At 45.6% G+C, this 12,983-nt stretch overlaps 1 protein-coding gene across 1 annotated transcript in view; it reads right to left on the bottom strand.

Moving 5' to 3' along the window:
* The window catches only part of LOC120056033 (receptor-type tyrosine-protein phosphatase S-like), a gene marked incomplete at its 5' end in the record, with an annotated part of 98,918 nt that overhangs the window by 57,254 nt on the left and 28,681 nt on the right, over window positions 1–12,983 (bottom strand). The window contains one exon of the mRNA XM_039004167.1: window positions 12,717–12,905. Coding sequence (XP_038860095.1) covers window positions 12,717–12,905 — 189 coding nt within the window. The remainder of the gene's footprint in view (window positions 1–12,716; window positions 12,906–12,983) is intronic.

Below are 12,983 nucleotides of genomic sequence, written 5' to 3' on the forward strand. Positions count from 1 at the left end.
ACGTATAACCTGTAGGTAGGTAGGACTGTGTTCTGAACGTATAACCTGTATGGAACACAATATATGGTCATGTAGGTTTCTCACTTGGCTGGTACAAACTGGGATATGGGGGACGGAATGGGCAGAGTATATGCAAATTAAATACTGTAGTATTTATTATAGTTAAAAAAGTGTAGTGTTGGGGCCTCCCGAGTGGTGCTTCGGTCTAAGCGATAGCATATATCGTGTCAGCGTGCATGCATTCGGCCCGCCACAGGAATTGCTAGAGCGTGTCACTACAGATCCTGGTTCGATCCCAGGCTGTGTCGCAGCCGGCCGCCACGGGAGACCCATGAGGCGGCACACAATTGGCCCAGCGTCGTCCAGGTTAGGGGAGGGTTTGGCCGGCCGGGATGTCCTTGTCCCATCGCGCTCTAGCAACTCCTGTAGCGGGCCGGGCGCATGCATGTTGACACGGTCGCCAGGTGTATGGTGTTTACTCCGACACATTGGTGCAGCTGGCTTCTGGGTTAAGCGAGCATTGTGTCAAGAAGCAGTGTGGGGTCCTGCTCTAGACCTTTCCCTCTCCCGAGTCTGTATGGGAGTTGCAGCGATGGGACAAGACTAACTACCAATTGTATATCATGAAATTGGGGTAAAAAAAAAGTGTTGTGTTTTTGCAGTCTGTAGTGTTTTTGCGGACAATAATGTAGTATTTACTACAGTGCTTTTTTTTCTGATAATACTATAGTGTTTACTATAGTATTCTACAACATTCTATAGTAAGTACTACACTTGATCGAAGGATACTACAGTGTGTAGTATAGTATTCTACAGTATACTAGAATTTACTACAGAATTGTTTAGTAAGTACTGTACTATTCTATAGTAAACTGTAGTCTTGTTTCATGTGGGGAAGGTAAAGAGAGGGAGGGAGGTAGAGAGAGTACCCTACAGCATTAAAACACACTCTCCTTGAGACAACACATGAAACACAGACACACACGCTCATAGACGCAGACAAACACAGATGGATACACACACACACACACACACACACACACACACACACACACACACACACACACACACACACACACACACACACACACACACACACACACACACACACACACACACACACACACACACACACACACACACACACACACACACACACACACAATTCAAGTTGTTGACAATGGTGAGGAATGTAGGAAACCAGGGTGGGGAAAACAGGAAAATCAGCCACTCAGACAGTTGTGAATGACTGACTGGCCCTGAATGAGATTGCTTGGTTCAAAGACCCGCTCCTGATCTAGTGGGGGGTGGAGTCCAGATTTTTTGGAGTTGATCATGTGCTTTTAGTGTGTGTGTGTGTGTGTGTGTGTGTGTGTGTGTGTGTGTGTGTGTTTCCGCCCAAAGTTGAATAGGAGAGATGTCAGTCCATCATCACTAACCCAAGGGATAGTTAACCCAAATCCAACATTTGTCGGGCAATTTCACATGTCAAACGTGGTATAATGTTAAACTGAGTCCATATTGCACACCATATGTTGTGTGAATCCCAAGTTATACATTAGGGGTAATTCTGCAAGCCTCCATCCCTATTTAATGAGGAGGATTGGCCTAGAGAATTCTCCTAATGCATATGGCTGGAAGGATCTACACAACAGATGGCTGTAGAAAATAGACGCCACTTTTGGAGACTATGACTCTTGGACCATATGCATCACTATACCCCTTTCAGGGAGATGATGGATGGATGTGTGTGCATATGTGTGTGTGTGTGTGTGTGTGTGTGTGTGTGTGTGTGTGTGTGTGTGTGTGTGTGTGTGTGTGTGTGTGTGTGTGTGTTTGCGTATGTGTGTGTGTGTGTGTGTGTGTGTGTGTGTGTGTGTGTGTGTGTGTGTGTGTTTGCGTATGTGGAGACACTCTGAGCCTAGCAAGGAGAGGGACCAGCTGGACAGAAAGGAACTGTAGAGGTACTCACTCAGTATTTTAAAGGACATTTAATGCAGTGGTCCTCAAACTTGTTTCCCTTGTGACCATCCAAATAAACAAAATCATGTTTCTAGTCACAGCCCAGTCCTTAACTGTGACCTATAACCAAAAAGGAACTTGAGGTGGGACACCAATTAGTCCTGAACCACCATTTGGGGAACACTGCTTTAATGCTGACTGACTGTGGTGTTATGGACATAGCCTAAGGGTTTGGGCATGGCTAGGGTAAGAGTAATACTTACCAAAAGCTGTTGAAGATTATAGAGAGGAACAGAAAGAAAACAAATCAGTCGTTTTGTTTAGATACAGTATGCATGGATACAGTATGCATGGATACAGTATGCATGGAGCACGTTCTCCACGTGGCTTTACACTCCCATCCTGTTGTTTGTGTGGTGTGTCCCATCAGGGACATTCAAGCTCATTCTAATGTGTTCCTTATATCAAGAGTATTGGATTAGGGTTTATTTGTCATTTTGAATTGTTCACGTACTGTATGTTTCTGTGTATATGTTCATACTGTAGTAAATGTACCTTTTAATCCCTGTCATGTGTTTACATTTCTGTTTTTGGCATGAATTAATTATGTGATATAAGAATTATTCAAACCACATAATCCACTTGTAGATGAAAATACAAGACAAACACAAACCTCAGGATGGAAAGAGAGAAATATGACAGAGAGACGGACACGTCAGAACACACAGTACTGAGCCTGACTCAAAGATGTTAGGACAAGGGAACTCATAAAATGTGAATGTAACTCAAGAGTCTTTTTGTTGTTCTGTCACCCTCCTATCTCTGATGGATTCTGAGTCAGACATGCCCAGACAATAAGCCTGGGCCCATAACCACAAAGCATCTTAGACTAGGAGTGCTGATCAAGGATCAGTGTAGCCTTTTTGATCGTAATTAATACCACTTTATGGACAGATCCTAGAGCAGAATTCCAACTCTGAGACACTTTGTGGATACGGGCTCGGCTCTCTCCAGACACATAGAAGAAACAAACTACCTTGAACTGGAAGAGGGCTTCAAGGAGTGAGCTATGAACATTAGTTCAGATCTACAGCTTTTGCTGTAGGCTACACAGCTAACCTAGAAGTCCATCGAGAGTTGTTCTCTCTCTCTCTCTCTCAGTGCATGCTGGGAGTGTTTTGTAGTTGAGAGGTTGTGTGGAGGGCTCTGTCCTTACTTATTTTCTTGATTCTTTCCTTGGTCTTTTCTTAAAATGTTTATTTTCTATGGTGGAGGGTTAACACACAGTTAGTTTGAATGTGTTGCTGCTGATTTCTCCTCTTTTAACTCCTTCGACTAGGGATGATCAAATCCAGAAAGAGCTGAACTTTGGTAAGTTTGCTAGCGGTTTTCTGGCCCCGACTAGAAAGAAAGAGCAGGTGGTCAGGATGGAAGATGGAGATGAGGAGGAGGAAGGTGAGTCTGAGGAAGAGGATGATGAGGAGGCTTTCTTTTCAAACTCCTCCTCAATGGGTCCAGAGCTGACAGCCAGTCAGGCAGAGGGGTCAAAGTACACGGTGAGGGAACTGTCAAGGTTCCTGAACGAGACTAAAGGGAAAAAGGTTCATCTTGAAGCTTTTTTTTGCGATACGGGAAAGTTTGTAAGATCAGTAAAACATGCTATGAAAAATGAGTGGCATGGTGTCCTCTCACCCAGGAAACGTTTTAGGTTGAGGAAGTGGGTCACAACCGTGCGTAAGGGTCTACCTTCATACACTGTTTACTACTTAGATTAATGTTTTTTTTCTGGAAAGAGGAGTCTGTTGGGTGAATATGTAAAACAAAAAAAAGTACAGCGGCTCTGGTGGAAAGGGGTAAGTGTGCTGAGCCATAGAACAAATGTTAGGGCAGGGGAGGCAGTCCTTTTTGCCACTGGGTCTGGCTGTACAAATGTGTTCCTCAAAGGAGGTGTGTGAAGACTGCTTGTAGTAAGAGCAGAAATCAACAACTGGGGTTTTGTCCTTATAAATATGCATGCCACTAACACAGGGAGGGAGAGGGGGTGTTTGTTTGGGTGTCTTAGACAGCAACTCTCACAGGTAGTGCCTGAGGAGACGCTGGTGGTCGTCGGGGACTGGAACTGTACGATGGATTTAACGAAAGACAGAAATGGGGAGGAGCCTCATTCAGGCTCAGTGGAGCTGTTAAGGGACATCATTAAGCAGTTTGACCTTGTGGATGTTTGGAGAACTAGACATCCCAACCCATGTCAGTATACATGGGTGAAGGTCTTTGGGGCTAGGGTGAGTGCAGCCTGACTCGATCGGTTTTACATGTCCAGGAATCAGAGCAATAGGCTGTTGGGTGCTACCATTCTCCCGGTGGGTTTTTCAGATCACCACATAACCATGGCTCGGCTGTCTATTTCACCAGGACCTCGGCAGGCATCCTATTGGAAGTTTAATGTAAAGCTCTTACAAGTTGCCACTTTTTGCTCAGGTTTACAGACTTTTTGGGAAAGGTGGTGGCAGCGAAGAGAGGAATATGAGTCTCTGAGTCAATGGTGGGATGTGGGAAAAGTCAAAATTCTGCTTTTCTGTCAACAGTATACAGCTCTCTCATCCTCAGAGGCTAGAATAGTATTGTGGGGAACTCGAGCGTAGTATCAGTGTGAATTGAAGGTAGAGCTGGTGGGGCAAGGCAATGTAGGCCTCCAGGCTAATTTAGTTTTTTCCAGGTTAAAGCAAAGGGAGCACTTGTAAGAGCTAGGTTCTCCATGCTCAAGGAGATGGATGCTCCCACCTCCTTCTTCTTTGGTGTGTAAAGACAGAGCGTAAGAAAAGGTATGCAATGTCTACGGCTGTCTGATGGGCGGGTGACCTCTGTGGTGGGGGAGATGCAGGAGTGGACTGTGGAGTTTTATACTGAGTTGTTTAGGGCAGAACTGTGTGATCCTATGTGTACTCTGCAGAATTCCCTAAGCTGTCTCTGGCACAGAGGGATGAAATGGACATTCCCCTGTTGTCCCGTGAACTGGCAGAGGCCATAATCCAGATGTCCCCTGGCCATGCACCGGGGGTCGATGGACTCCCAGTGGAGTTTTATTTAAAAAAATCTAATTGCACTGGACTTCTGTTGCGTGAGTGCGTCGGGGTAGGATAGTTGCCAATATGCTGCCGTCGGGCAGTTCTGACTCTCCTGCCCAAAAAAGAGGACTACATGAACTTAAGAACTGGAGGCCTGTGGCATTGCTCTGTGCGGACTACAGGATATTTGCCAAGGTCCTCGCTAACAGACGGAAATCCCATCTGGACTCTATAGTACACAAGAATCAGACATGTTGTGTACCGGGATGCTCAATCACAGACAACATGTTCTTATTCAGGAACATGTTGGACTTGTCGAGAGGTTCTAATGTGAACTTTGGACATGTCTCTTTCGACCAAGAGAAGGCTTTTGATAGAGTGGACCATGAGTATCTGTTAAATGTGATGTCAGTGTTTGGGTTTGGGGAAATGTTTTTGGCCTATGTGAAGATGTTGTATAGTGGGGCGTCATGTATGGTCAAGGCGGGGTGGGGTTCTCAGTAGGCCAGTCTGGGTGAGGCGGGGCATTAGACAAGGATGCCCTCAATCGGGGCAGTTATATACACTAGCCATTGAGCCTGTTTTGGGCCTCATACACAGGAGACTGCAGGGAGTGTGCTGGACAGGCATGGGTGTGTTGACAGGCATACGAGTGTCAGCGTATGCAGATTACATTACTGTGATGGTCAGGGATGGGCAGGATATGCAGGCACTAGAGACTAGTTTGAAGTTGTACGAGGGAGCTTCGTTAGCTAAGGTGAACTAGGGCAAGAGCAAAGCTCTGTTATGTGGGGCATGGATGGATAGGGCCCGTTCCAGGGTGTTTGCAGTGGGGTTGTGAAGGGCTTAACATGTTAGGGGTGTACCTGGGCTCAGAGAAGTGGGTATGGAAGAACTGGGAGGGGCTGTCATAGGCAGTGGTATCAAGACTGGCCAGGTGGAGGTGGCTCTTGTCCCAAGTGCATATAGAGGGAAGGTGCTGATAATGAACAATCTGGCGGCATCTTCCCTGTGGCATAAACTGGCTGTCCTCAACCCCCCCGCAAGCTGGTGGATTTCTTCTGGTCGGGCCATCACTGGCTGAGGTTGTCCGTACACAAATTTATTTTTATTTAACCTTTATTTAACTAGGCAAGTCAGTTAAGAACAAATTCTTATTTACAATGACGGCCTACCAAAAGGCAAAAGGCCTCCTGCGGGGATGGGGGCCTGGGATTAAAATAAAAAAATAAATACAACATAAATATAAGACAAAACACATATCACAACAATTTTGACAACACTACATGGAGAGAGACCTAAGACAACATAGCAAGGCAGCAACACATGACAACACAGCATGGTAGCAACACAACATAACAACATGGTAGAAACACAACATGGTAGCAGCACAAAACATGGTACAAACATTATTGGGCACAGACAACAACACAAAGGGCAAGAAGGTAGAGGCAACAATACATCACGCAAAGCAGCCACAACTGTCAGTAAGAGTGTCCATGATTGAGTCTTTGAATGAAGAGATTTAGATAAAACTAAACTAAAACAAACCACATGACCTTTGTTTTGGAGGTGTTCAGAACAAGGTTAAGGGTAGAGAAAGCTTGTTGGACACTAAGAAAGCTTTGTTGTAGAGCATTTAACACAAAATCCGGGGAAGGGCCAGCTGAGTATAAGACTGTATCATCTGCATATAAATGGATGAGAGAGCTTGCTATTGCCTGAGCTATGTTGTTGATGTAAATTGAAAAGAGCGTGGGGCCTAGTATCGAGCCTTGGGGCACTCCCTTGGTGACAGGCAGTGACTGACACAGCAGATTTTCTGACTTTATACACTGCACTCTTTGAGAGAGGTAGTTAGCAAACCAGCCTAAAGACCCCCCAGAGACACCAATACTCCTTAGCCGGCACACAAGAATAGAATTGTCTACTGTATCAAAAGCTTTGGCCAAGTCAATAAAAATAGCAGCACAATATTGCTTAGAATCAAGGGCAATGGTGACATCATTGAGCACCTTTAAGGTTGCAGTGACATCCATAACCTGAGCGGAGACCAGATTCCATACCAGAGAGAATACTATAGACATCAAGAAAGTCAGTCAGTTGATTATTGACAAGATTTTCCAACACGTTTGATAAACAGGGCAAAATAGAAATAGGCCAATAACAGTTAGCATCAGCTTGATCTCCCCCTTTAAATAAAGGACAAACCGTGGCTGCCTTCCAAGCATTGGGAATCTCCCCAGAAAGGAGAGACAGGTTAATGAGGTCGGAGATAGGCTTGGAGATGATAGGGGCAGCAACCTTAAAGAAGAAAGGGTCTAAACCATCTGACCCAGATATTTTTTTGGTGTCAAGTTAAAGGAGCTCCTTTAGCACCTCGGACTCAGTGACTGGCTGCAGGGAGAAACTTTGTAGCGGGGCAGGGGAAAAAGAGGGAGAAGCATCGGGGATAGTCGCATTAGAAGGGGTGGGAGATGAGGAAATGTTGGACGTTCAAGGAGGCATGGCTGAGTCAAATAGGAATCCTGACCTAATGAAGTGGTGATTAAAGAGCTCAGCCATGTGCTTCTTGTCAGTAACAACCACATCAAGAACATTAAGGGACATGGGCAGCTGTGAGGAGGAGGGTTTATTCTCCAGGTCTTTAACCGTTTTCCAGAACTTCTTGGGGTTAGACCCACAAAGAGAGAACTGCTCCTTAAAGTAACTAACTTTGGCCTTCCGGATAGCCTGAGTGCACTTATTCCTCATTTGCCTGAATGATAGCCAGTCAGCTTGAGTATGCGTATGTCGAGCCTTTCGCCAAATACAATTCTTGACGTAGAGTAACTCTGCAAGATCACGGTCGAACCAGGGGCTGAACCTGTTTTTATTGTCATTTTCTTTATGGGGGTGTGTTTGCTAACAATACCACTGAAAATATCAAAAAAGAAGGTCCAAGCGTCTTCGACAGAGGGGATCAAGCTGCTTCTATACCATTTTACAGAGGCCAGTTCATGAAGGAAGGCTTACTCATTAAATTTTTTAGTAAGCGTCTATGACAAATCAGGACAGGTCGTTTCACTGAGCAGCCATTACGAACGCAAGGTGTAAAAACTGTGCTCACTAAGGTCATTACAGAAAACACAGACTGATACCAGACTGATACCGATCAGGATTATTTGTGTGGATAACATTGAGGAGAGTAGCCTTTTCTGGGTGTTTGGAGTCATACCGTGTGGGATTGGTAATAATCTGAGAAAGATTTAGGGAGTCCCATTGCTTTAGGACTTGGTGTAAGGACAAATTCAGACTTAGTGTAAGGGGCCAGGAGAGAGCTTAGGGCAGGTAGGGTACAGGCTGGTGCTGATGGAGGACGATAGCACCCAGAAACAGTCAAATAACTATTTGAAAGTTTAATGCTTAAAACCAGCAAATCAAATAGTTTGGGGACAGACTTGGTGGAGACAACCGAGCACTGAAGGTGATCCTTGGTAAAGATTGCCACTCCCCCACCTTTGGAAGATGTGTCTTTCGAAAAAGGTTCTAACCAGAAAGGTTAACATCAGTATTCAAAACACTCTTCCTTAACCACGTCTCAGTAATGACCAACACATCTGGATTGGAGCTATGAACCCACACTTTCAATTGATCCATTTTAGGTTATAAGCTTCTAGTGTTAACATGCATAAAACCCAGGCTTTTCACCGAGAGCAGAAATCAGTGAAGCAGATTTCAGAGCACAAGTCAAAATTGGGGCTAGCAACAGTAGATGGGCCAGGGTGTACATGCACATTTCCAGATATCATCAACAGTAATACAATCAAGGCACGGCATAGTAGAGGGAGAGCTCTGCAGTGTTGATTTATGACATCTGAATGTGCATCAGATGGCAACAAGATCATATTGTACAGCAATTTCATCAGGTAACATGAATACAAAGCTGGCGAGAATAGGATGGGAGGCCAAAAGTCTGTGTAACCAATAGAGTCAGAGTTCTGAGTGTGGGAACAAACATAGTCTGCCCCACAGTTGGGTAAAGGAAGGAGCACAGGGCCTGGTTGAACTGTAGAGCAGGGTGGCTGCATTCTAACTAAAGGCGGTGCAGAGACTGCTGTATCATACTGATGTCGGCTAGAGGGAACCAGCACGCGTGCTGCTGAGGAGAGCTGGCGGATTAGCGTTGGACCGGAAGCTATTCCTCATGAGGCTGAAGAGGCTGAGTACAGCAGGTCTCTCTGATTTTTACTCAGCAGCTGCCTGGCCCTCAGCACCCTGCAAAGGCCCACACTAGAAGGGTGTGTGGAGCCTGGGCTGTGGGTGTGGGAGGCGCCTACGTTCCACAACCCAGCCATCCTTTAGAGAACGGTTCAGTCGGCCACCCTGCGGAAGCGGCTGATTGCAACGGGTTTACTAACGCTGCGTGACCTGCGGCTGCTGGGGGAGAAGGGGTGGGAAACCCCGGAAGTCCTGGCACAACAAACAGGAATAACATCTCTTAGGCTGCTGGAGAGATTCCTGGAGGAGGTCCAGGAGGCACTGTCTGAGCCGGTAAGGGGGGTGTTTGAGCGGCCAAAGGGGGAGGGGCCACCAATGTTTCCGCCACTGTAGGTGACGGCAGAGACTGGGGACGGCATAGACTGGGGACTCGGGACTTGTTCGAATTTAACACTCCGAGCCTGTGGGAGTTTGAGGAGGTGGGAGGTGAAGCCCTCTACAACCTCTGCATTAACTTCTTGACGCTAGGGGTCAGATTTATTTATATTTTTTTTAAATAACGTTCCCAAGGTAAACAGACTATTTCTCAGGTCCAAATCGCAGAATATGCATATAATTTACAGATTAGGATAGAAAACACTCCAAAGTTTCCAAAACTGTCCAAATATTGTCTGTGAGTATTACAAAACTGATTTTGCAGGCAAAAACCTGAGAAAATCTAACCCGGAAGGGATTTTTTTAAATCTGTGTTTCATTGCCCGTCTTTCTTCCATTTAAAGGGGTATCAACCAAATTCCTTTTCCAGTGGCTTCCTCAGGCTGTGACCAGGCTTTAGACATAGTTTCAGGCTTTTATTTTGAAAAATTAGCGCGATTTTTCAAAACTAGTCAGGTGTCCTTTGATTAGTTCCTGCGCGCGAGAGGGGTAGCTCTCCATTTTCTTTCTCTCTTTTATTGAATAAGTTACGGTCCGGTTGAAATATTATCGATTATGTATGTTAAAAACAACCTGAGGATTGATTATAAAAAACATTTGACAAGTTTCCACGAACATTACGGATACTTTTTGGAATTTTCGTCGAATGGAACGAGGCTGTGGTTTTCTGAACATAACGCACAACACAAATGGCGTTTTTTTGTTATAAAAGTAATATTTATCGAACAAAAATAACATTTATTGTCTAACTGGGAGTCTCGTGAGTGCAAACATCCAAAGATTATCAAAGGTAAGCAATTCATTTGACACCTGACTTTCGTGACCATGCTAATTTGGGGCTAGCTGTTCAAGCATTGATTGATACACTCACAAAAGCTTGGATTGCTTTCGCTGTAAAGCATATTTTCAAAATCTGACACGATAGGTGGATTAACAACAAGCTAAACTGTGTTTTGGTATATTTCACTTGTGATTGCATGATTATAAATATTTTTTGTAATATTTTTGAATCTGATACGTTTGGGAATTTTCTTCTGCCTTTCAGGGCCGGAATGAGGCTGTGGTTTTCTGAACATAACGCGCAACCCAAATGGCGTTTTGTTGTTATAAAACTAATATTTATCGAACAAAAATAACATTTATTGTGTAACTGGGAGTCTCGTGAGTGCAAACATCCGAAGATTATCAAAGGTAAGCGATTAATTTAATTGCTTTTCTGACTTTCGTGACTATGCTAATTTGGGGCTAGCGGTTGGGGGTGGGTCTTAGTGTTGGAATGTCTGTGTGAGAGGTTTGATGGTGGGTCTTACTGTTGGAATGTCTGTGTGAGAGGTTGGGGGTGGGTCTGACTGTTGGAATGTCTGTGTGAGAGGTTGGGGGTGGGTCTTACTGTTGGAATGTCTGTGTGAGAGGTTGGGGTGGGTCTTACTGTTGGAATGTCTGTGTGAGAGGTTGGGGGTGGGTCTTACTGTTGGAATGTCTGTGTGAGAGGTTGGGGGTGGGTCTTACTGTTGGAATGTCTGTGTGAGAGGTTGGGGGTGGGTCTTACTGTTGGAATGTCTGTGTGAGAGGTTGGGGGTGGGTCTTACTGTTGGAATGTCTGTGTGAGAGGTTGAGGTGGGTCTTACTGATGGAATGTCTGTGTGAGAGGTTGGGGTGGGTCTTACTGTTGGAATGTCTGTGTGAGAGGTTGGGATTGGGTCTTACTGTTGGAATGTCTGTGTGAGAGGTTGGGGGTGGGTCTTACTGTTGGAATGTCTGTGTGAGAGGTTGAGGTGGGTCTTACTGTTGGAATGTCTGTGTGAGAGGTTGGGGGTGGGTCTTACTGTTGGAATGTCTGTGTGAGAGGTTGGGGTGGGTCTTACTGTTGGAATGTCTGTGTGAGAGGTTGGGGGTGGGTCTTACTGTTGGAATGTCTGTGTGAGAGGTTGGGGTGGGTCTTACTGTTGGAATGTCTGTGTGAGAGGTTGAGGTGGGTCTTACTGTTGGAATGTCTGTGTGAGAGGTTGGGGTGGGTCTTACTGTTGGAATGTCTGTGTGAGAGGTTGAGGTGGGTCTGACTGTTGGAATGTCTGTGTGAGAGGTTGGGGGTGGGTCTTACTGTTGGAATGTCTGTGTGAGAGGTTGGGGTGGGTCTTACTGTTGGAATGTCTGTGTGAGAGGTTGGGGGTGGGTCTTACTGTTGGAATGTCTGTGTGAGAGGTTGGGGGTGGGTCTTACTGTTGGAATGTCTGTGTGAGAGGTTGGGGGTGGGTCTTACTGTTGGAATGTCTGTGTGAGAGGTTGAGGTGGGTCTTACTGTTGGAATGTCTGTGTGAGAGGTTGGGGTGGGTCTTACTGTTGGAATGTCTGTGTGAGAGGTTGGGATTGGGTCTTACTGTTGGAATGTCTGTGTGAGAGGTTGGGGGTGGGTCTTACTGTTGGAATGTCTGTGTGAGAGGTTGAGGTGGGTCTTACTGTTGGAATGTCTGTGTGAGAGGTTGGGGGTGGGTCTTACTGTTGGAATGTCTGTGTGAGAGGTTGGGGTGGGTCTTACTGTTGGAATGTCTGTGTGAGAGGTTGGGGGTGGGTCTTACTGTTGGAATGTCTGTGTGAGAGGTTGGGGTGGGTCTTACTGTTGGAATGTCTGTGTGAGAGGTTGAGGTGGGTCTTACTGTTGGAATGTCTGTGTGAGAGGTTGGGGTGGGTCTTACTGTTGGAATGTCTGTGTGAGAGGTTGAGGTGGGTCTATTATATAATCGGATGATCTCAGTGCGCCTTTGGGTAGAATTTGATTTCCATAAAATGATAAAAAAGTGTGGAGATGTTTCAGGAGATATGGTGTGTCGGAGAGTGCCGTCTGTACAGCTGGGGAAGATATACGGTTGTAGAAGTGGTGAGGTTTTGGTTATTGTGATGTGTGGTGTTGTTTTGTATCGTGGGGTAGAGGGCAAAGTAAGTATGCAGTACAGGGGATATTTGTTTTTTAAAGGGAGGGCGGGGCGCGGGGTGGTGAGGTTTTAATGAAATGAGGATATATCATTTAAGAAACACAAGAACTCCCATTTGTCTTACCTGAGCGCAGCTGTTTAATACGTCCCTGGCTGGAGCTGGGCTCTATAGGGAGGAAGTCTTTGAACCAGGAGATCTCTGGGTCAGGGATGCCACTGGCAGCACACAGCATGGTGGTTGTCCTGGTCCTCTCTACCACCTTCAGCTGAGGACCCATGTCAATGCTGGGGAAACCAAACGGCAACAGGTCCTCTGGAGGAGGGAGGGGGGGGGGTTGTTATTAGTTGTTATTCAATGAGTTTTTCATTGTAAAGAATTTCCATTTGTCTC

Source organism: Salvelinus namaycush, chromosome 11 (genome assembly GCF_016432855.1).
Source record: "Salvelinus namaycush isolate Seneca chromosome 11, SaNama_1.0, whole genome shotgun sequence".
In the NCBI taxonomy this organism is placed as follows: domain Eukaryota; kingdom Metazoa; phylum Chordata; class Actinopteri; order Salmoniformes; family Salmonidae; genus Salvelinus; species Salvelinus namaycush.